This window comes from Bombyx mandarina, chromosome 17 (genome assembly GCF_030267445.1).
Source record: "Bombyx mandarina strain Sakado chromosome 17, ASM3026744v2".
In the NCBI taxonomy this organism is placed as follows: domain Eukaryota; kingdom Metazoa; phylum Arthropoda; class Insecta; order Lepidoptera; family Bombycidae; genus Bombyx; species Bombyx mandarina.
Window position 1 is genome coordinate 1,863,180 of NC_143223.1, and position 24,976 is coordinate 1,888,155.

General features: G+C 41.9%; 2 protein-coding genes across 4 annotated transcripts in view; one reads left to right on the forward strand and one right to left on the reverse strand.

Moving 5' to 3' along the window:
• The window catches only part of mwh (multiple wing hairs), a 132,634-nt gene extending 124,001 nt beyond the window's left edge, over positions 1–8,633 (forward strand). For all 3 annotated transcript variants that reach the window (XM_089734075.1, XM_028172238.2, XM_089734076.1), the window contains 6 exons: positions 2,264–2,413; positions 3,189–3,321; positions 3,661–3,927; positions 4,337–4,501; positions 5,992–6,157; positions 7,079–8,633. In XM_089734075.1, coding sequence (XP_089590201.1) covers positions 2,264–2,413; positions 3,189–3,321; positions 3,661–3,927; positions 4,337–4,501; positions 5,992–6,157; positions 7,079–8,553 — 2,356 coding nt within the window. In that variant the 3' untranslated portion in view covers positions 8,554–8,633. The remainder of the gene's footprint in view (positions 1–2,263; positions 2,414–3,188; positions 3,322–3,660; positions 3,928–4,336; positions 4,502–5,991; positions 6,158–7,078) is intronic.
• A 4,460-nt stretch (positions 8,634–13,093) lies between these two features.
• Positions 13,094–22,540, reverse strand: LOC114241296 (lipase 1). Its single transcript, XM_028172081.2, has 5 exons — positions 22,077–22,540; positions 21,378–21,582; positions 16,853–17,223; positions 15,460–15,612; positions 13,094–14,778 (listed from the first exon to the last, which is right to left on the reverse strand). The coding sequence occupies exons 1-5, from the start codon at positions 22,212–22,214 to the stop codon at positions 14,395–14,397; spliced, it is 1,251 nt and encodes a 416-aa protein (XP_028027882.2). The 5' UTR covers positions 22,215–22,540; the 3' UTR covers positions 13,094–14,394.
• Between the last annotated feature and the right edge of the window lie 2,436 nt (positions 22,541–24,976).

Here is a 24,976-nt window from a genome sequence, read left to right on the forward strand (position 1 = left end):
CGTGTAGGCGCTTATCGCGTGACATTGCTCGTATCCGATTGGTCCGCGTAATGAGTACAGTTTCTCGAGATAGCGTTTCAACAATAGTAATTTAGTTCATAGTATTGTTTTTTTCTTCTTCATAATGCCGTAGTTTATTATTATAACTTAAAAAAAAAATTACAATTCCTTCACTAATTAATCGAAAGGAACTTCGTTCCATCCGGGTGTCCCTTGACACCTCTGAAGTTTTTTCTATTATTATATAATTTAAAACATAAATGATGAAAAGATCGTTTCTCTTATACACAGCATTTCCTATCTATACCTACTAATATTGTAAAGCTGAAGAGTTTGTTTGTTTGAACGAGCTAATCTAACTACTGGTCCGATTCTTTCAGTGTTAGATAGCCATTTATTGAGGAAGGCTATATATAGACTATATAACATCACGCTAAGACCAATACAAGCGGTGCACCAATAAAGAATGCTTCAAAATCGGGGTTTTTTCCCCTTTTGAGAGCTTCCGCTGCGTGCGCTGCAGAAACTGTTAAAGTTTCGCTAAAATAATGTATGGCAGAATTGTTCCCCTTTAAAAGATCTAAATAAAAGTCCGCGACAGCATTTGTCTATATGTTAAGGTTAGCTCACTATAACTTTTTTTATGCTAACCAAATTTGTTCTAAAATAAAGCATTATTTGTGAACTATTCTACGTGGACGAAGTCACGGGCAAAAGCTAGTTACAAAATAAATTTGATTTAAGGAGGAAAAATGAAGAAAACCACAATACTACACACCGCAAAAGAAGTATCATTTCTTTCACGTGCATAAAGTTACACGCGCAACTTTTTGTTAAAAATTTTTTGTTGATAATTACGGTTTGTGTTTGTAACAATTTTTATATACATATGCACTATACCGAAAGTTTTTGAAGGAACACAGTGAAATCGTTAGAAACACCGTTAGCTTGATTTAATTATCGCTGCGTCGGCCGTCAGCATAGAATTTATACAAAAGTTTCGCTCAGACCCTTAAATCGAATACAATTAGTAACTATGCCCCCCCTCGTAGGCCCCTCAGGCTGACTCGCGGCGTTCGATGATGACCAAATGGCAGAGGGGCTGGTCGATACATTGCAAACCCAGTGCAACCCCAGCACTCAATACGCGGACCCCATACTCGAGAACTGATCTCACCTCGCCACCCTCAGACACGTTACCACCGATTATCCCGATGGAAGTTAAAGACCTAATCGAATACCTATATATGTCCTCGTAAGACCTCCAGTCCCGACGGCATATCTATTAAGCTTGTACCCGCCCAACTCATCGTGATGTTTGCAACTATTTTCAATGCCGCTATGACGAACTGTATCTTTCCCGCGGTGTGGAAAAAAGCAGACGGTTATCGGCATAAATAAACCCAATAAATCGACAAATCATCTGACGAGTTACCGCCCGATCAGCCTCCTCATGTCCTTAGGCAAACTGTACGAGCGTCTGCTCTACAACCATTTATTTCTATAACCATCAATAATTATGTTTAAAGACACTATATTCTCATACACTTCGTGGCCAAACGAATAACACTTTCTTAAATTACTCTAACCACTCCTGTGAATCCTGTAGTCGCGTTTATTTTTTTTGTCTTCAAATTACACGGCAACACTTACTTGGAAATTGTAAAGATACCAGCTCTCGTTTGTAATGGAGTTTATTTTGTATGGCCTTTTTTTTGTTATTTTTTGTGTAATCAAAGTTTTGAGATTAAACGTACTTAGCCCTTTTCCGGACCATACTTTTGTTCAGAAAGCATATATACTTTTTAGATATTATTTTTGCATTAACAACACGAACGGTAATGAAGTATTTATTTTTAACTGACCTCAAGATGAGATTCTCAAGTCGGATGCATTATCAAAATCCAAAAATTTACACTAGACAATAGAATGGGCGGTTGACTTTATTTATCTTAGATACAGCCCACTGAGTTTCTCGTTGGATCTTCTCAGTGGGCCGCGTTTCCGATCCGGCGGTATATTCTGCGAAGCACGGCTCTTGCTAGGGCCAGTGTTAGCAACATTTCCGGTTTGAGCCCCGAGAGCTCACTTACACTTACGCTGATATAGCCTCTCAAGCTTATCAGAGAATTAAAAAAAAATTATCCGATCACAACGATTCGACATGATCTGCCTATGCATATGTACCTTTCCTATGAAACCCACCACACTACGAAAACACAAGTTTATTGGTCACCGCTAAATTCGCTTTCATTGTTCGCAGTTTCGTCCAGGAGTTTGCCTGTGAGCCTCTAGATGGGGTCAGTCTGCTTCTGGAGCTGCTGCGGAACATTCAGCTCAGTCAGTCCGGAGAGGGAGCTAGAGGACCTCCGGCTGTGAGGAGACGGCCACTGCTGGATGAACTGGCGTGCTTGTAAGTACTCCCGGCATTAGAGCTCTTTGGGCAAAGGAATCTTTTTTTCTCCTATCTATTCACTGGTAGTTTATGAGGCTATTCCAGCTACGCCCGGACGGGTAGGTAAACTCACGGGCTCAACCTGAGAGAATTTGCTAACACTAGACCTAGCAAGAGCAGTGCTTCGCAGAATCTAACGCTGGATCGGAATCGCAACCCACTGAGAAGTTCCGGCGAGAAACTCAGTGGGCTGTGTCTATGGGTAAGACAGGAACTGAAGTCCTTATTGTAGAATTGCTGCTATATATTTCATTCATGCTATATGCATGGCTATCATAAATTATTTAATTAATGTACCTACATTCAGGCAAATACAACAGTTTCCAGTTTGCTAAGTGAAAAAAAGAAGGCGCTAAAATGAATTTGTTGTTTTGACTGCCGAAAGTAAATAATGGGTCTGTTTAAAATATTGAATTGTCATCGGTCCTTGATAAGTATGTCGAATTTCGAGTTAATCCGACGTTTTGAAGGGGGTCAAAATCATGTTCAAAGATTCCGTTACATACTACATACTTGGAAGCTAACAAAAGCGTATTAATGTTTATATTTATTATTATATTTAATATTTCCTTACTTTCACAAAAACAAATGCACCTACCACAGAACTCTCTACACCACCCTTGGTTGCTCGGTAGGGAACGCCTCAGGCATCAAGTCCGCCATTGTACCTTTGTGCATAAAGTTGAATAAATAAATAAAATATTGATATAGACGTTTGGTCCTTTACCCGCAGACAGTGTCTATGGAGTTGCTGCCATCGATACCCTGACGGCGTCAGGAGACTCGTGGCAGGCCCCAACGGAGCTTATACTCTGACAGTCTGCATTATGTCTACTGTTAACAAATCCAGGATATTGGCATTGCAGGTAACGTTTTTTGACATCGCCCCATGAGACCAAAGTCTCTAAATATTTTTTTTATTGCTTACATGGGTGGACGATCTCACAGCCCACCTGGTGTTAAGTGGTTACTGGAGCCCATAAACATCTACAACGTAAATGCGCCATCCACCTTGAGATATAAGTTCTAAGGTCTCAGTATAGTTACAACGGCTGCCCCACCCTTCAAACCGAAACGCATTCCTGCTTCACGGCAGAAATAGGCGGGGTGGTTGTACCTACCTGTGCGGACTCACAAGAGGTCCTAAAACCAGTATTTTTGCGTTAGAATAATCAATTTTGTACTGTGTCCTTGATCTTCCCCAGCTCCTAACAAAAGCCTGCTACCCTCCAGCAAATGGCCACAGCATGATATCCGAAGCCCTATCCACGTTACGTCTTCGTTACGGAGAGCCGGTCCGCTTCAGGTTCTTAGTCGGAATGCTGCAGAGCACTGGAGGCTCTGGTGAACTTCAGGCAGCCGGGTTAGCCTTCATCAATGGACTGCTGATTAGCACTCCGACTCCTCAGAGGAAGTTGTACATCCAGGCCGAATTGGAGCAGGCCGGTTTTGATATCGTCACTCTGAAGAAGGTGAGGTTTTTTTTCATTCAATGCTTTTGTGTATAATTTATTAGAATAATATAACGTGATTATTCATAATAATATGCAACTGCCATTTTCTTTATTCTGAATAAACATTACGAAAGAATGGGAGAACCTGCTACTGTAGCCTGGCATTGCTGAAGTCCTTGAGCGACGACATCCACGCACCATCACGTGGGTCGTGCGCTCATTTGCTTCTTAAAGCCATAAAAACCAGGCCTCCTTTGCTAGATGTGTGCTTTTCTGTGATCTGTAAAGTTACTCTCTCTCTCTCTTTCTTTCTGTTTCTCTCTCTGTGTGTGTGTGTGTGTGTATGTGTTGTGTGTGTTGTGTGTGTGTGTGTGTGTGTGTCTCTACATATTATTTAATAATAACTTTAGATTTACTTTCATTCCAGATGGCAGCGAAACTTCAAACTCCCAATGACCTAATATCGAAGGAAATTGAAGCATACGAAAAACAATTGATAGACATTGACATATTAAGCGAAAAAGCGAACGTGGCTCAAAAGGAGAAAGACGCTCTTAGATACAAGCTGGACTTGCTCGAGAAGAGAGTTAAGGTTGAGATCTAATATCGAAACGCTAAATAACCACTTACCAATATAAAAAATGTCCTAAAAAATAATAATTTAATAAATACATTACTAATTAAATTTATAAACCGTTAGCCGCTCCACTTATTGTTCGTTCTTAATCAATCATCATTAAATAAAGGAACAATAGAGAGAGGGCTATGCTCGGAGTTTCCCTGCGAAATCAAATCAGGAATAAGGGGCCAACCATAAATTACGTCACACGAACTTTAGGACTTTTGAACCCCTCCCCCCGTCCTTGTCACAGGTTGTCACATTTTTGTGATACCCTCCCCCCCCACGTAATTTATGGATGACCCCTAAGGTGATTCGCAGAAGAACCAACTACGTACTGACGTAGCGGTCATCGTTCTGGTCGAATCCCTCGCTTGCGACGAAGGGCTCGACGAGTAAAGTAACCCTCAGACACAGCCCACTGAGTTTCTCGCCGGATCTTCTCCGTGGGTCGCGTTTCCGATCCGGTGGTAGATTCTGCGAAGCACGGCTCTTACTAGGGTTCGTGTTAGCAACGTCGTCAGGTTTGAGCCCCGTGAGCTCACCTACTAGGTAAGGTTACGCTGATATAGCCTCTCAAGGCTATCAGATTACTAGGAAAAAAAAAACTGACGTAGTCCGAAGGATTGCGACGTTGAAGTGGCAGTGGGCGAAGAATAGATGGCCACTGGGGCCGAAAAGTTTCAAACAGCGACCACGCCCTGTAAGGCGTAACGTAGATAGGCCTTCACGAGGTGGACCCACGAAATGCTAAAAAAATTGACGGAGACCGCCGCTGGATTTGGGCTGCGCAGAACCAGTCATTTGGGCGAATCCTGAGGAAGGCCTATGTCCAGTAGTGGACCTCTTTGACAGCAACTACAGAATACAGACGGGCTATTTTTTTTTGTTCCGATTGTTTACTGACTTTTAAGTCACATAAAAAGACAAGCTGTACTCACCCGCTTTGCTGCGCATTTAAAATTAACATTATTATTTATTGTCATTATTATTAGGGAGTCCAACACTCATATAAATATTAGCCTATCCATTAAGTACATGTATTTTCTACACGGATATCAGGTTTCAAGTCAGTCGGATGCATGGTTCAGTAGTTATAAAGGAACATACGTAAGAACCACTGTAGATTTATATATTAGTAGTATCTATAAACTTAAATACAACTAATAAACTAATAATAAATTGAAATCATTTGAAATAAGCCAATTACAAATGATCTAAAACAGTGTACATAATATACTGAACAGTGAAGTCAATGTTCTCTGTTGCTATAATTATATACCAACACTAGCTTTGTGGGAAAGAGACAGATTGATAGCCCCCTTTCAATCTCTAACCTAACCTGCAATTTGTAACACAAAACTCACGTAACGTTTTCATGATTCACTAACGTTTTTCATGAACCCTTAAAAAATCAAATAGCACAAAAAGAAATACAACAGCAATAAAATATTTAATTACAGATCCTGCAAGAAGAAAAAGGTATACTTTTATCCTTGGAAAAATGCCTGAAGGAGAAATGCTGTGAGCTGCAAGAGGAGGTGTCTTCGTTAAGATCTGAACACGGAAATTCTAATCGAAAGAAAAGTTTCGGAACGAAGAAAAAAAACTCGGTTCATAAAAACAGAGGTAAATATAGCATGGTGGTGGTCATGGTACCATAACAATGCTTTATACAGATGACGTGGTTTAGACACCGGATCTTCTCAGCTGGTCGCGATTCCGATCTAGTAGCATTCACGTAGCATCTGCTCTTGAGTTGTTATGTCTCCTTTGGAGGCGCTCGGGTTAGTAAATCCCACAACTCCTGGCTGAGCCCGTGCTCGCCCACTTATCCTGATGAAACTGGAAAGGCCTACAGAGCACCAGTAATCCCTCATTCATAAAAAAAACATCGGATCTGCCCAGAGCCCAACATGATACATAATAGTCTCGATTACATTAGCTTTCCTACCCTCTGTGTCAGTCATGTTGGGGGAGGGGTTGCGGGGGAGGTGTTATTTTTTTTGAGGCCCAAATTGTCGCTAAGCTTGGGGGAGGCCTATGTCCAGCAATGGACGTCTGTTGGCTGAAAGATATAAGATAAATAAATTCCTATGCCCTATGCCCTATCACTTTCTAACTTTTTAGAATGTTATGCAAGCCCTTAACCGAAGATACTACAGAAGGACGATACTTCTTTAAGCTATAGAACGAAAGTCCTCGTCACCAATAATATGTTTCAAATAAAAAAGCGCGCATAGTAAGCTGCCTTATTATTGCCCTGATACCCGACTGATGGAACGGTGTTTTTTGTATAGATAATCACAGGCATACATTTCGATCATCTAATTAATAACAGATAGAATATTATTAATATTAGGTCCCAATAAGCTTACTGACGTTTTCATTGACCAGTAGTAGTAATAATATGTCGTGAGATCAGCTGTCCATCTATCCATATATATTTATGAAGTTGAATATTTAAAACAATTCATAATCGCTTGCTGTAGCCACGAAAATATTGTGAAGGTCGATCTTACGATAAATCTAAATAACCATTGGTTACAGATGAGTCCTCACCACCGGAAGACGAAGGCATCAGCTCGTCAGAAAGGTCACTAAGTCCTGATGGAGATCCCCAAAGAGACTCCATGGTATACGAGATATTTAATATAAAAAACGAAACCTTTGACATGATACGCAACAAACGCATTCTGCACAAGAAAATTGAGAACAAAAAGACCGAATCAAAGAAGTCACTGGACGACGAAGACGAAACTACTATAGAAGACGTTATACAAGAACTCAGAAATATTGTTAACAAAGCTGAAACAGAGCAATACGCTAAAGACATCAGCGATGACAGATCATCTAGGTGCAACCAGAATTCGGAAATCAGTATTCCCATCAACAACATAGACCGCAAGAACCACAGTGAAGAAAAAGAAGACTCGATCACCAGCACACGACACAGCATACAAATAAGAAACGGCACTGATTGTTCAGAGGATAACTTCGAAGATGACCAGGAGGCTGTAATCGTTCCGAGCAAAATCGTGCCTCATCCGCCGCGGAGAGCTAAGAGCTTGCTTCATTTGTTCACTCCACCGGTCGACCAAGGGTTACTGTACAATAAACCACCCCCAGACATATACGACGAGCATTTCTATTCCAGCGACGAGGGTTCGGATTCATTGCTCAGCTCGTCCCGGTGTCAAGGTCAGAACAGCAAAAAGGATTCGATTAACAGTTTCGATTTCAAGGAGTGTCGGGCAGTCTTTAATTCTACGGTTGAGAAAGACAAAGACGTGACCAGAACTAAGCGATCTAAGGCTCGTTCGAGAGACGAAAGTGCGAAGACTTCGGTGAGAAGAAGCGAATCGTTTCAGACCTCAGAAAAAGGGTCCCGACAGCGAGAGCACATCGACAACCTGTTCAGCCACGAAACAAATACGTCTAATAGAATTACACCCCAAAGATCAAGCAGCCGAGTCGACGAAATCGTTAGTTTGATAGAATCTAAGAAACTAACCAAAAGTCTGGATAGGATCGACGAAGGCCTGAACACAATGGTCGATATAGTTCTCCTAGATGAGCCCAAAAAGCCTGTGTGGCCTTACGAAAGACGGCAAAGATCATGCTCTAGGACTAGTAGTGAAGTCGGTAACGAATCTCCTTTAGTTCCCGTTACCAGATCCACTAGCAAGCCGACTAACTTCCTGAAATACGACACGCGATCGTCCAGCAACAAACAAGAGTCAGCTAAAACGGAACCCAACCAGAAATTTTACTTACCCGGCGCTAAATTCACCACGGGAGGATTCGAAAATCAACCGTTCAACAGTTCCACCTTCTTAGTGAAACGTGGACACTCAAATACCGGGTTTTACAGTGGAAATCACATGTTGAGGAACGCACCGGCCAGCATGACGAGTCTGGTCGGCAATGGACACACGGATTTAAAGAAGACCTTGTCTCCAATGGGCTCGGTGACCAATTACGGAATCCACAAATTCGCGGACATGCCTTCCGGGCTGTATTAGTAGCTGTAATTACACGTAATGGAAACCATCGACTAATTTAAGTACCTTATTATTTTTGTTTAGTGCAATATTACCCAAAACGGGAAGCTATTTAAAATGTGTGTTTTGAACGAATTATATTTGTAATTAGGTTATAGAAAAAGCTATTCTCAGTATTTCATGTAATATTCCACATAAGATTAGCTATTTTCGAAAGGAAATACTGTCGTCCAAAATTGGAGGAATAGAATAAAAAAGACTTCGTATCCGTTCTTTTGATAGTGCAGGGTATTGGAGCCAATCCGAAACGAAAACTTAGTAGTGAAGTAAGAACACAAGACATTACAAAAATACTGAAAACATTGAGTGTATTACATATTTATTTAGCAAAGTTTTTCGCTTAGCGCGCAATGGAACTAAAACTGCAATGGAAGGTCGAGGGAGGAGAAGGGGAGGGAGGGAGGAAAAGCGGAGAGAGGGAAGGGCTAAATTACGTTTTTTGTACATTGCGGTTTCGGCATCACGAGAACACAACACCTTTTACAGCTTGAGTGGTGGTAGGACCTCTTGGGAGTCCGCACGGGTAGGTACCACCACCCCGCCTATTTCCGCGATGAAGCAGCAATGCGTTTCGGTTCGAAGGGTAGGGTAGCCGTTGTAACTATACTTGAGACCTTAGAACTTGTATCTCGAGGTGGGTGGCGCATTTACGTTGTAGATGTCTATGGGCTCCAGTAATCACTTAACACCACGTGTTTGTGAGCTCGTCCATCCATCTAAGCAATAAAAAAAATTTAAAAAAGAGTATATTTATTAAACGTATTTTGTATCTTAGTAATTTTGTTGATTAGCAAAATTTGCTTAAGATCACCATAATCACACTGCCATCTTCGAATAACATTTACCATGTAATATTTCTTGCAAATGAATGCATGTAACCTCATAATTTAATAAAATTCATACTACCGATTTAAGTGTTTGTTTATCTCGTGCAATCGCAACGATCACTGCCATCTTGGAACGATTTTTTTTTCTTCTGTACTGTACATAATTATACATGTAATGGAATTATTTTATAATAAACAACGACAAACTTTTGTTGTAGTTTGATTTTACATTTTGTTAATCGTTGGGATTCTTGAATCTTCAATCACAAAATATTTCAGGACATGCCAAGCATAACATGAAAGGAAGAAAAATGATATGGGATAAAATTTAATCTCAGTTAAATGGTGGTTCTTTACTAAGACTTTTTGGAAGGTCCCGAGGAGCTACGTCCAGCGGCTTCGTTCATTTGGCTACATTTGTACACTTTTACATGTACTAAACAGTTAATAAACCACTGTTTAACACTACAAGTCCGACTGGCGGGACTTTTGTGAGTTTTTGTGAGTTCGTTGTTCCGGGCTGTTGGCGAAGATGATATAGAAATAATGTTTACACTGATTTGGTATGAGGTTTTAATATAAAAAGCGACACAATAACTAACATAAAATACAAAATGAGTTGAGAATCGTACAGTTAAACTAAGACTCGCAATATTTTACTGGTCGTCGTCGCGCGCGCTGAGGGCGTGTGTTTTCGCGCTCAGAGAGCTCTGTCTCAGCGGGCGGTAAGGCGGCGGCGGGGGCGGTATCGCACGTTCGGAAATTACGTTCCGTTATATCCTCCCCCTCCGAGTCACTAGAACGCCTCGTTAGTGGCTCGGCAGAAACAACAAGACGGGGCCGTCCACGCAGGCGTCGAGGCTGTACTGGAGCTGAGACCTGACCGGTTTGATTATGATACGGCTTCAAATGAGAAGCATGAAATTTCCCTAAAACCTGCGAATTCAAATCAGTAACCTCATAGGTAGTAGGACTAACGATATTGCTAATCTGTTAGGGTCCGTCACGCTTAGGCATGAACTTCTTCGTTCTACCTTTGGCGGCATCACTTAACAAGTGCGTTGAGAGAAGGACTAGATCACCTACTTGGTAACTGGGACCAGATAACTGAATTTTGTCGGTTTGCTACTTCCTATCATCCTGATGATGTTCAGCGTAAGGCATTGGGTCTCCCCCTGGTCTGAAGACATCCTCGTTGCACTGCAGAAGTGAAGCTAGGCGGTTAACGCTCTGGAGGACACAGCATAGTTCCCTCGTCTTCTCTTAAGAAATCAGCAGCAGAACAAGGCGTGAGGTCACTGGGGTACTCGAACTCCAATGGAAAAACTCGTTCAGAACCATGGTAGCGCCATGTCGAATTATGGAAGTCGATGGCTAAACCAGCTGCTACTAAAAAGTCTACACCCAATAATGTGTCATTATCCTGGGCGTCCGGGAATACGACGAATTCTGTGGGAATCATCTTACACGGTAATAACTTCACATCAAGTGTCGTTGTCAGCATTTGTCGTGTTTGCATTGAACCATCGGCGAGCTTAACACGCATAGAACTACGCACAAAAGGTTGATTATGCTGTTGCAATAAGGCGTAGAGTGAAGAACCGGCAACAGTTCGCTTGGCTGTGTCGATTAAACCCCTACCTCGGATTCCTAAAATCTCTATACCTAAAATAGGTCGTCCCGCGTTGCCATTTTGCGAGGAAGTTACAGACGAAAAGGTGACAAAACTATCACAATTAAAATTTGTGGTCCCCTTAACCGGTGCAAAAATTTCCAGGTTGTGTCCTGAAAAATTTTTGGTCACCCTACTTTTATTATCGAATTCCTGGTTTTGTCCTGAAAAAATCATGGTCGCCCTACTCGGTGACGGACCACGTGACAGGCACTGACGAGAACGTTTCGTTTTCCATTTATGTCTATTATTTACGACGCACTGATTAACACAAAATTCCCTAGGAGATACTGACTTCAATTCGCTAGGTACATGAGTGCGGTTAAAACACTCCCCCTGCTTAACAGGACGAGATAAGTATGTAAGCAAAGGCGTATCGTCGGAACGCGGTAAATTTGAAACAATTTGTTTATCAACACGTTTACGGGACGAGTTTACATTACATTTACGGGCAAAATTATTATTTACGGGGGGTGTACTTACATTATTACATGATACCAAACTTAGCTGAGCAGTGTGTAGCGATGAATTAACATAATTTGGGCGCTCGGTATGAACACTACTGGATAAACACAAGTCAGGTACAGCCCCAGTAAAAACCATAGGTAAACTTGCCAAATTACTCACCTGGGCGGACGGCTTACCAACAGCTGATGTCTCAGCGGTCGTTGTACTTCGCGATCGCGTTCGCGGTATTTGAATAAAATCGACCGCGTTAAAATTTGAATTACATTTGGAACAATTAGAACGTATGACTCCGCTCGCGCCGCAACCGTAACATTTAATATTATTTACTTTACTAACTACGTTGTCATTACTGTCATTCGCGGTTTGTTTTAATAACAATTTACGACACTGATCACGCGTATGACCGTAACTTTTACAATAAACACAGTATCGACGTTTCTCGGGTTTTTCGGCGGTCGGAGTGGCGTCGGCGTTATCGCCTGACGAACGTTGGCGCGGGGAAACTTCTACAGCGGCCGTAGGTACACGCTGCGTTGCAGGCCGCGGCGCGGCGGCTCGAGTCGAGCGCGGGCGGCGGCGGCGGCACCCTTTGATGTCTCGGCGACGGCGTTTGAAGTATGCGCTTCTTTCGTAGAATCCTCAATACTTCGTGCTTTTTGCAGGAGAACATTGAAACTGGTGATTTCCTCTCTACGAAGGCGTTTACGAATTTTATGATGCAGTAATCCGTATATCATATCGAGCTCCACTTTTTCACATAGGTCGCCTCGAGGTAGCTTCGCGAGGAGTGCTCGAGCCCTGGCGACAAACAGGTCGGTTTTCTCCATAGGCTGCTGGCCGTCTGCGAATAGATCGACATAAATTCTGTGGGGTGGGCGGCGATCACCAAAAGCACTTCGTAGATTTGAGATGACGTCTTCCCATGTAGAAACTTGATGCTTGATACCCTGCCACCAGGTAGCGGCGGTGTGTGTCAGCAACATGGAGATGCCTTTTACTGCTACGTCATCGGGAACATTGGCGGCGTCTCTGTACGATTCTATTGCGTCGATAAAACCTTCTACTGACTCGTCTGCGCGTCCGCTGAATACAGATTTACAGCGGCTGAAGTTGTTGGCGGGCCGATGGTCGAATGTAGGAGTCGCCGACTGCCTGACGCTATCTAACAGCTCCCGGAACGCGTCTAGCTGCGTTCGTTGAAGGGTGTCGATCAGCATGGTGATGTCTTCCGGGCGGAAGCAAACACTGGCGGGCGGCGCGTCACTCGACGGCGCGTGGGGCGGCGACGCGGCTCTCGCGTCGCGCTCCTCGGAATTGGGCATCTTCTTCGGCGGCATTATTTGACGACGGTTTAGTCGGTAAAGTCAGGAAAACACAAATCGTTCATGCAGGCACAATAATTTCTTATAAATATCACTTCACAGCCCCACGTTGGGCGCCATTTTTAACACTACAAGTCCGACTGGCGGGACTTTTGTGAGTGTTTGTGAGTTCGTTGTTCCGGGCTGTTGGCGAAGATGATATAGAAATAATGTTTACACTGATTTGGTATGAGGTTTTAATATAAAAAGCGACACAATAACTAACATAAAATACAAAATGAGTTGAGAATCGTACAGTTAAACTAAGACTCGCAATATTTTACTGGTCGTCGTCGCGCGCGCTGAGGGCGTGTTTTCGCGCTCAGAGAGCTCTGTCTCAGCGGGCGGTAAGGCGGCGGCGGGGGCGGTATCGCACGTTCGGAAATTACGTTCCGTTATAACTGTTATTACACATTTAAACCTGAAGAAACACTAAATTGACAAATTAAAACCATAGACCTTTATATATATTTTAGTTTTCATACTTCAGTGAATAAAATGTGGAATAAAACAAATCACAGCAACAATTGACATTTCGCTGTCAACTCGTTATGACAACACAGACTATGCAAAGTAGCAATGTCTCTGTCGAAAAATGAAGCACGTCCATCATACGAATGTAGAATTTGGACACTATTGATTTTTATTAGTTTAATCGTACAATAATATACAAATAATAATTTCAAATTTACCTGCTAGTTTTATTGACTGTATATACCTGTACACGACCCGGTCTGTATGGCTGTTTCCGAGTCGTGTAATAATATTTTCTGCTGTCTGTTTGTGCGCTGGTAGAAGACGGCTGTTTCTTTCGATGGGTATCGGCTTCTGTAGCGAGGTTTCACAGGTAATTGTCTGGTTCACTGGTAGCTGATTCACTGGTGGTAACTGTACTATCGGAGAACTGCTGGTAACTGTTTCTATCTTGATGATCTGCTGAGAACTGTTTCTGTCTTGATGATCTGCTGAGAACTGTTTCTATCTTGCTGATGGTTCTTTGTCGAAGATTCACTGGGAACTGTTTCTGTCTTGATGATCTGCTGAGAACTGTGTTCTATCTTGCTGATGGTTTTTTGTCGAAGATTCACTGGGAACTGTTTTTGCCTATAAATGGCCATCCTTTTATATTTATTTCAGTACCCCATCTCGCGACGCGCTATCGACGCGCCACTTTTGGAGGGTCCCTTGATCTGTATGTTACCGTAGTGAAAGCGCTCCACGAATTGTTCCTATTGGTCTATTCACATTCTCTGATCTGATACACTAACATATTGCATATTAAATAATTTAAGATTATACATTTTTGTTACGTAATTACTTATCAACTATATTAATTCTATTTGTTTGATAAAACTATTTAAAATCGATTTCGTCCTGCACAATACCTATCTAAATCTTCATAATCTAGTATCTAATGTCTATCTAATACTCATTTGCTTCTAATACAAATATTTTTTCTTCCAAATTACAAAAATCACTCTTCAGCAAGTTTTAAGTACTCCAATAGCCTATCATAAAACATTTCTTTGACATCAGAGGCCCAAAGAAAATCGAAGTGATTGAAGCTATCACGCGCCACTTTGTAAACGCCTATTGTGTATGGCAATTTCTTGGCCAAAAGGTAAAGATCCCTGTAGTCGACCTGTCTGTCCTTTAAGCCGTAGTGGAGATAAGCTGGGACCGTGATTTTACTGAGGTCATAGTTCGGTGGCTGCAATTGGCCGTAGTTGATGAGGTTTCTGATCGGATCGTGGTCGTAGCGGCGGAAGGCGTCAAAACGAATGCACTGACCATAATGGGCTACTTGCCGGATGGATGCACCGGCTGGGGTGTGGCCAAGGATCAGTGGCAACAAAGTCTGCAAAAATGTACAGTTAAAATTATTGGTCGCAATTGGGGAGAAGGCACTTGTTAGTGAAATAATCTATTCATTGATTATGAGAACCTAAAATTGGAGGGTCTCAGTAAATTTTCGTCAAATATCAAGATGGGCAGATGGCAGCATTCAATTGTGTCCAAGGACTCCGATAACCTCGTTAAATCTCCTCTTATGAGCTTCAAAGCCTTCCTAATTCATGTAAAATTTCTAAACAAGATACACGGTATTGTAGAGCAAAGTGAGCTGGTCTTATAGGGATTCTTCTTCTTTTCATTATCCCACATTATGTGGAGTTGACGCAGCATGTCCTCTTATCACTGCATAGGGATTTGGTGTGAGTTTTACGACTGACCGCATGCTTAACCTTTCCTGGATCTCCGTTCCGTTTTTATTTTTTATTGCTTAGATGCGTGGACGAGCTTACAGCCCACCTGGTGTTAAGTGGTTACTAGAGCCCATAGACATCTACAACGTAAACCACCACCCACCTTGAGATATAAGTTCTAAGGTCTCAGTATAGTTACAACGGCTACCCCACACTTCAAACCGAAACGCATTACTGCTTCACGGCAGAAATAGGCGGGGTGGTGGTACCTACCCGCGCGGACTCTCAAGAGGTCCTACCACCAGTAATTACGCAGATATCGACACCAAACTTACCGAGTTGAAATATTCAGAGGAAGTAATACCGGGTAGCGTGTTGGTGCATAAGGGAAACAAAATTGAGTCCTCGATGCAATGGTTGGTGGCGAACCAGGTCATAAACTCCCTGTTACCAAAGATTTCACCCACACCCATAGCAAAGGCTGCGCTCTAGAACCGTGAAAAATGACTTTAGACATATTTAACATAACTTATGATTGAATTGAATGTAATATTGATCTGCAGTTTGGAGGAGCGTGTATTTTTAATGGTTCATTGAAAAGACAAATTTGTTTGGAACAATCCGCGGTAACTACGATGGAAGATTTCTGGCATAGTCCTCTCAATGAACTATTTGTTAAGAGTCGCTGAGGTGGAATATTAACAAAATACAAATTTTACCACATTTATATAATTAGATTTACAATTTGGCGGAATCATCGAATTTGGGAGATGGAATGCAAATGAGGAAAGTTAGGTTGTTATTAAATATAAGAGAGAATCGTTGAGTCGGCAGTGTAGGATCAGCGGTTAGCAAAATAAGGTGCTCAGATAACCTATAGGTATGAAAATTTTGTATATTGATTGGTAGTACACAAAAGACACCTTGTATATAAACCCGCATGAGTAACATCAACATCGACTTCATATCTTAAAAATGAAAGGTTTCTCGTCTTCACGTCTGTATGGGCCAGTAGACTCTTAACACCATACAGGCAGTGACCTATCTGCCCTCAAAAAGCAAAAATTTTAGAGCTTTTTTCCTTCGAAAGCAATGTAGTGTACCTGATGGTGAATAATTAATCACTCTTGCCGGGAGTACAGCCTAGCCGCTGCCAACCGCTGAAAGCACTTTCAAGTTGCAGGGCAGACATGTTAAATACACTTATATTGAATTACACATACCATTTATATAGATACTAGCTTTTGCCCGCGAGTTCGTCCGCGTGGAATAGTTCACAAATAATGTTCTATTTTAGAACAAATTTGTTTAACATAAAAAACGTTATAGTGAGCCAACCTTAATATATAGACATATGCTGTCGCGGACTTTTTTTAGATCCTTTAAAGGGGAACAATTCTCTCATACATTACTTTAGTGAAACTTTAATCATTTCCGCAGCGCACGCAGTGGAATCTCTCAAAAGGGATTAAAACCCCGATTTTGAAACATTCTTTATTGGTGCTCCGCTTGCATTGGTCTTAGCATGATGTTATATAACCTTTAACCTTCCTCGATAAAAGGGCTATCTAACACTGAAAGAATTTTTCAAATCGGACCAGTAGTTCCTGATTATTAGCGCGTTCAAACAAATAAACTATTCAACTTTATAATATTAGTATATATATATTTTCTATCATACACACATCTAAGACAAACAGCACAATAAAACCACAAACACGAAGGTACCTCAAGAACATTTTCATACGGCGCCAGAGCGTTGAAAGTTGAATGTTCATTGTAAGTGAAGAAGGAAGCAGGTGCCAACCCTTGGAAGGAGATGAACTTCTCATTATATTCCGGTCTTAACGAATTTAACACCAAAAACGTGGTTCCGCCTTGGGAATGACCGACATAGTGAACTTTCTGTTGCCCGGTGACCTCTAAAACGTAATCTATCATGGCCGGTAGGTCGTAATTGCCTATTTCGTCCCAGCTGAACTTCCAAAATCTCTGAGTGATGAGGCTGTCTGGATTGTAACGTCTGTGCTTGCGAGAGTAGAAGTTACCACGAGCGTTACCCAACCAGACATCATAGCCGGCGTCGGATAGGATGTAACCTGAAAACCACCATCACACTTGTACATGAAGGGAGTTTACATATACAACACATTATACATTATACAAACAGTGGGGTAGCGAGGGGGGAGCAAAGGGAACATCATACCCAGGGCGTTACTCACAGAGGAGTGCCAAATGGTCCGAAAAACATAAAAATGCTGGATAATTTTTATTTTTAGTTTAATTGATTCTTGAAAAATATATTTTAAATTTAGTGCCTAATAATATATGTTAATTCGTAAAAAAAAGGAACGCCAATATTGTGTATAAATCTAATTCAAAGTTGTTATTGTTTTTTGAATATTCCTTTAAAAATTAATAAAATAAATTATATGATGTATCTTTTGAACTATGTAATTCTAGATGACCATCTTACATTTCAAAATCTAGTCTTGTTTTCTATGACTTTATTTATTAATTTGCGACTATATTATTTACATATAACATATGGTTTTCCAATGGGGGGGCGCTAAAAGATATTGTGCCCAGGGCGCGCTTTAAGATCGCTACGTCGCTGTTTACAAAGGAAGCATTGAATTCGTCGTGTTAGGAGTTATATATGAAGGCAGTGTAATGCATTAACTGGATGAACGAGGTCACCGCCTTCCAAATGTATCTTTACACGCCTTGGGACATGCGCTCAAAGTCTTTCACGACTGCTTTAGGGCATAAATTAGCTGGATTATGGCAACTAACGGTTGGCAGCAGCTTGGCTCTGCCCCTGGCATTGCTGAAGTCCATGGGCGACGGTAACCACTCACCATCAGGTGGGCCATACAGCATACGCTCGTCTGCCTACACGGCCAATAAAAAAAAAATACTGCGCGGGATGACATTGCCAATCCACCGATACAGCGTTGCGTTCCTACATATTTGATGGTTCACCGTTATCTTAAATACTTTAATGTTTCAACGACTTATGTAACTATTAGAGCCCTAAAACACATTATTTAAGCCACAACGACTTCAAAAAGTTCAGCGCGGTCAAGTAATATCTTCTAGTTATTTGTAAAATATATCGAATTTATTTAAATCTTTATTATTGCAAAATAGTACAACTATTTGGCGCCACAAAAGCATTCAATTAAGTAAGCCTTATGTCAAACTAAAAACTTAAAATGATCCAAATGCTGGTGTAGCAAAGAGCAATCTACTTAATTAATTAATTATTTATGTCAAATGGTATTTAAGACTAAGATAATATTATGTAGTTATGATTGATTCAACACAACTGATTGATGATAAAAAAATGTAACCGACATCCTTTTCTAGGTAAAGAATATTTAATTAAAAATTATTATAAATTTGGTTTTGTTGCTTTGTTATTATTTATTTTGGAAAGATGAAGAAACAGAAGATTCTTGAATGTTTCCGGCCATGATCTTGTACCTAGTTATCATTTTAACGTATATTTGTTCATTTCCTGGATGGAGAACTGTCGGGCGGCTCGCCTGGTGTTAAATTGTTACCAGGGCCTATTGAGTACGTATTTCATTAGAAAAAATGGTACCCGCCTGAGATTCGAATACCGGTGCATCGCTCAATACGTATGCACCGGACGTCTTATCCTTTAGGCCACGACGACTTCAAATTATATAATTAATTAATAATTATGGAATAAGAGTTCCGTCGCGGCACCAATGCCGGATATTTTATTTATTTTGTATTGCCCTTGTAGGCAGACGCGCCTACACCCCTCCTGATAGTGAGTGGTTACCTTCGACCCTAGCGAGTAAGCTCCAGAGCGCAGCCATGACCATCGGACAGTGGTTTCGAAAATGGCGCATAGACATCAACCCAGTGAAAAGTACAGCGGTGCTATTTTAAAGGGGAAACTCTATAGGAATTTCCTCCCGCATTAGGAGGAGACATCTCACACCCCCGATCACCCTCTTTGGCCAACCTATTCCCTGGGCCAGGAAGGTCAAGTACCTGGGAGTGACCCTGGATGCATCTATGACATTCCGCCCGCATATTAAAACAGTCCGCGATCGTGCCGCGTTTATTATCGGTTATATGTAAACGGAGTAAATCTCTTCGGAACAAGGTGACGCTTTACAAAACTTGCATAAGGCCTGTCATGACTTACGTGAGTGTGGTGTTCGCTCACGCGGCTCGCTCATACATAGACACCATCCAATCCCTACAATCCCACTTTTGCAGGTTAACCGTCGGGGCTCCGTGGTTCGTGAGGAACGTTGACCTACACGACGACCTGGGCCTCGAATCGATACGCAAACACATGAAGTCAGCGTCGGAGCGTTACTTCGATAAGCTATGCGTCATGATAATGGTCTTATCGGTGCCGCCGCTGACTACTCCCCGAATCCTGATCACGCGGGAGCAAGTCACCGTCGCCGCCCTAGACACGTCCTTACGGATCCATCAGATCCAATAACTCTTGCATTAGATACCTTCAGCTCTAACCCTAGGAGCAGGCTGAGGAACCCCGGTAACCGTACTCGTCGAATTCAACAAAGAAGTCGACGTGCAACCTAACCCATGCACCAGCTCGTTGAGTTTCTCGCCGGATCTTCTCAGCGGATCGCGATTACGATCCGGTAGTAGATTCATTCGCGCAGCAGTTGCTCTTGAGTTGTTAGGTCTCCTTCGGAGGCGCTCGGGCAGCTGCTAGCAAATCCCATCCCTCCTCACTATGTTCGACCAGCCCATGCCGTGGGCCCCGAAGGTCAAATATTTAGGCGTCATCCTCGACAGTAGGATGACATTCCGCCCTCACATCAAGACGGTACGCGACCGTGCCGCCTTCATACTAGGACGTCTCTACCCGATGATATGCAGGCGAAGTAAAATGTCTCTTAGAAATAAGGTGACACTCTACAAAACTTGCATACGCCCCGTCATGACATATGCAAGTGTAGTGTTCGCTCACGCGGCCCGCACTCACTTAAAATGCTTTCAGATTATTCAATCCCGTTTTTGCAGGATAGCCGTCGGAGCCCCGTGGTTCGTCAGGAACGTCGACCTCCATGACGACCTGGACTTAGAGTCCGTCAGTAAGTATAAAGCGGCACGACACGAGAACCCTCTCATCGTGGCCGCCGGTAACTACATTCCCGATCCTGCGTACAGAATGGAAAGCAGTCGACGTCGCCCAAAACACGTCATCTCGGATCCTCCCGATCCACTAACGGTGCTTTTAGGTACTTCAAGCATCGGTCACCGTTCTCGTCGAACCCGTCGCTTGCGACGAAGGGCTCGACGAGTAAATTAACTCTCAGACACAGCCCACTGAGTTTCTCGCCGGATCTTCTCAGAGGGTCGCGTTTCCGATCCGGTGGTAGATTCTGCGAAGCACGGCTCTTGCTAGGGTTCGTGTTAGCATCGTCGTCAGGTTTGAGCCCCGTGAGCTCACCTACTAGCCACGGTTACTCTGAAATAGCCTCTCAAGGCTATCAGCTTAGGTAGGGAAAAAAAAAAAAACCATCCCTCTTGGCTGAGCCTTTGCTCGCCCACCTGTCCTGGTGAAACTGGAAAGGCCTCCGGGCCACCAGTAAAAATTCTAACTTAATATTAAAACTTCACCCATAGAATTCAGCAATGCCAGGGGCAAAACGAAGCTGCCGCCTACCGTTAAGTACTCTCCACAAGCCTCGTTTGAAGAAGGTCATAGCGCTTGGGGAGCACCGTGGATGTGAGCTCATTCTAAAGCCGGATGGTACGTGGCAAAAAAGATCGCTAGAAACGCAACTACGAACGAACGCAATGGCTCCAGGTAATACGGATGAACTCTACTCCGGAGGCGGGCTGTGCAATGATAAAAACGAAATGATGGGATCATTTCAAACAATTCCTCAAAGCACCCCCCATACGGTACAAAATGCTAACATCTTCTCTGTGCGAATCACCACTTAGAACCAGTTTTACGATGTAATCACGTATTTTTTATTGCCGTTAAATTGTTTCTGATGTTTCGAGTACTTAACAGTCTCCGAGTTGGCGAAAAACTAAGACGTTTTATACGTCGACATTTGAATATTGCGTTAACTACCGTATATATTTCTATTACATTTTTTTTTGATTCTATTTATAAAAAAACAAACGGCAGTTAGCACTATTTATTAATAATATATAATAGTTAGAAAAAGCGCAAAACTAAGCCGGTAAAAATATCAAACTATATTTCATTTACCTAAAGCAGTACCAGGCCCTAATACCAAGAAGTCAGCTGAAGACGATAAAAGACCATGCATCAGGAAGACTACAGGTCTGTTCTGCTCAGGTCTGCTCCCTTCGTTCCTACCGTGAGGAATACGGTGCATTTCCAGTATGTAACCATCTTCTGTTTCTACACTGTGGATCTCGGAGGGATATCCGTATTTGGTTAGAAGACCAGGCTGGAAATAATAAAATTAAATTGCCCCAGAAAATACATTTCAAAATTATCCTATGACATGATTTTTACTCATGCAAAAGCACCGATAACACGACAATTTACTATTTAAAACTAATTATGTTTATGCAAATGATCTAGCCGCCGCGTTAGTTCAATATTTTTTAAATTCGTACTTATACATATTCCATTTAGGGAACTGAAAGGATCTTACACTCCATTACAGTCGATCAGTATCATCTGTTTTGAAGTAAATACCTTTCAATTATGACCCGGCTAATAATTAATCTCCTGACCGGGCTATGAATACTTCCCATTCATGCTTACGGGATGGCAGTATACTCGCGTATGAAGAAAACCATTATTTTGGCAATAAGCATTGAGTCAAACATGTGTTGTCATTGAAACAACTAAATATATTCACAATTGCCATAGACTTGTCAGCCTATAAACATCCAAAATCGATAAAAAAATTCGGTACTATATAAACCCACTTACCACGTCGAGTTTAGCATCTTCCAGCACATCGCTTGGGGTACCAACCAGACTCTGTTCCAGCTCTTCAATGTACTCTGCATGCGGTGACCTCCTCCCTGCAACAGCTCCGATGCACAGAAATAAAATTAGCAGCATCATTTTCCGCAAAACAAAGTTCTCGATGCTGCGAGACTTTTAAAATATCAGGCCGCGATTGGTTTCCGAGTGGCTGTCTAATACCATCCCAAAACGCACAGCTGGGGCCATTACACGATTAAATATCAATTATCCACCTGACGTCTTATCGTTTTAATCTTCGAATGAAATGTATTAATAAAATGTAAAATGCCTTAAACAAATGTGTATTGAAATTTATTTGGAATTGTTACATGAGCAAATTAATTGTTAAATTAATCATTGTTAATTAAGAAGGAATGACCTCTCGTCACGATTCTCGAAAAAATATCAAGATCTGCGCCCCCTCAACACGAAGACAGACGGTATAACTGATGATAGATACTGATTAATACTGAATAGAAAATTAATATTCTTAATATGCCCACGAAAACTGTGGAGTATTCGAAACGTCTTAAAATAATTTAACAATGTAATGTCAAACGCGAGATTTAACCCTAAAAGTACCTAGTTATAAGAAATTCTAAAATATATTTAATGCCCGCAATGTAGCACAAAGCAAGATGTACTGAAAGACACCGAGCACGCAACATTCGTCAGCTGCCTTCCCAATACATTGCGGGCTCTCACAAAGACCAGACTAAACTAATAATGAGTTCACATTTAAAAATGGAAAATTAATGAACATTTTACTTAATGTACAAACACATTATAACGACATGTAGGCTGAAAGATATTAATCTTTTGGTGAAATCTTCTCTTGTTTGTCTGCATACCCTCACTTTCAGTTAAAGCAATCCATTCTGCAAACTTCTGAATCTTGCTCCCGACAATTATAGCTTGATCTAGTGAAGAGCTCAAAGTTTTCATTATGGTTTCACCAACAGAAAACAGTGTGGCAGTTAGTTTTTAATATGACGCTCACGAGGCCCTGCCAGTGTGCAAATGGTAAACAGTCGTCATCGCCCTAAATACGTCATTTCGGACCCTCCCCATCCACTATCGGTGCTATTAGGCATCCCAAGTACCGGACACCATTCCAGGCCTACCTACCCGTCGAATGCGTCGAATTCGTCGTGAAAATTAACTCACAGACACAGCACACTGAGTTTCTCGCCGGATCTTCTCAGTGGGTCGCGATTCCGATCCAGTAGCAGTATTTAGGGAAGCACTGCTCTTGCTTGGACTAGTGTTAGCAAATTCTCGCAGGATGAGCCCGTGAGCTCACCTACCGGTCCGCGCGTGATTCTAATAGCTCCTTAGGCTACCAACGATTAGGTAGGGGGGAAAAGGTATTCTATTACTAACATTAATGGCTAATGGTAATGAACGACAACAAGCATAACCCAAAAATATTACACGTAGCTCTTATGGAGGTATTTTGCAATTAATTCCAGACTCAAAACTAATCCTCTATGGATTAAAAGGATTAAAGATGTCACATGAATCTTATCTTTTGTTTTAATATCCAAATAACATCATACTATTTTGGACCTTAAAACTTCGATATAAGATTAATTTTTCCGGTCATAGCGAACTAATGCTTCGTTAAAAAAACAAAAACAAATGTTTTTTTTACCGGACTGCCAATAGAAGATAATGTTTTTTAAGGTATTTAAGTATATAGTGTATTATCTAAAAAATTTTTTTATTGCTTAGATGGGTGGACGAGCTCACAGCCCACCTGGTGTTAAGTGGTTACTGGAGCCTATAGACATCCACAACGTAAATGCGCCACCCACCTTGAGATGCAAGTTCTAAGGTCTCAAGTATAGTTACAACGGCTGCTCCACCCTTCAAACCAAAACGCATTACTGCTTCGCGGCAGAAATAGGGTGGTGGTACCCACCCGCGCGGACTCACAAGAGGTCTTACCACCAGTCCGGCAAGCTCTACAGCAGGGGTTCCCAAACTTATTATATCTACTGCCCACTTTGAGAAAAAAATATTTTTTATCACCTCCATTTTTCACATAAGTACTTAAAAACCACTAGCTCAATCGGTGTGTAAGAGTCCTCCTAGATGAAATTACAAATCGCCTCCCAAGCTTCTTCACAGCGCTCCAATTTTTTTTCTGGGTCTGTTGCCGTCCCCCATTTTGGCCTGCAGCGTCCACAAGGGGCAGTTATCGCCCACTTTAGGAAAGGCTGCTCTATAGCCTCAAACCTTTTGACCGATTTCGACACGTGAGATGTCATTTGATTCGAATCAACTGTGTGAGAGTGACATAGAATATTTCTTTTCCCTACCTATTAGCTGGTACCCAAAAAGGGCTATTCCAGCTACACCAGGACGGGAGCTACACCGGGACGGGTACACTGGCTCCGAAAATATGAGAAAGGGGAACCGTTGGCGGTATTTGTTCTAAGGTCACCGATCGCCCGAGCACGACACGAGGTCCTTTGAAAAGTGGCATCAAAGACTTCACTCCTGGCTGCTTTGTGGTGCTTGTCATTCGCTGCACGCTGCCGCTAGTGATAGGCAGTTAGGCAACTAAACGGGCCGCCACAAAAAAATTCAACTGCATTAAAAATACTAAGTGCAAAGCGTAAAACAAACTCTTTTAGTAAATGTATTGATACTAAGTATGATGAAGGGCAAGATAGATTATTTTTATAACTAGGGTAAACTCATACGATAGGCGAGGTTAAATTGATAATGCACCGTTAACCTCGCCTTACTTATAGACACAAATTACAGAATATACATAAACGCACAGAGAAGTACAAACAAATATTTAATTTCAAGTTTTTATATAATATTTTCTCTTTAAGTGTGGGAAAGGA

What these genes read in the sequence shown, in the direction of transcription:
- LOC114241296 (XM_028172081.2), bottom strand. Translation starts at nt 22,214, where the DNA reads ATGATGCTGCTAATTTTATTTCTGTGCATCGGAGCTGTTGCAGGGAGG. An exon ending in AGGGCCTGGTACTGCTTTAG is followed by an intron (nt 17,224 to 21,377) that starts GTAAATGAAATA and finishes GGTGGTTTTCAG; the next exon opens with GTTACATCCTATCCGACGCC. An exon ending in CCTCTGAATATTTCAACTCG is followed by an intron (nt 14,779 to 15,459) that starts GTAAGTTTGGTG and finishes ACATTTTTGCAG; the next exon opens with ACTTTGTTGCCACTGATCCT.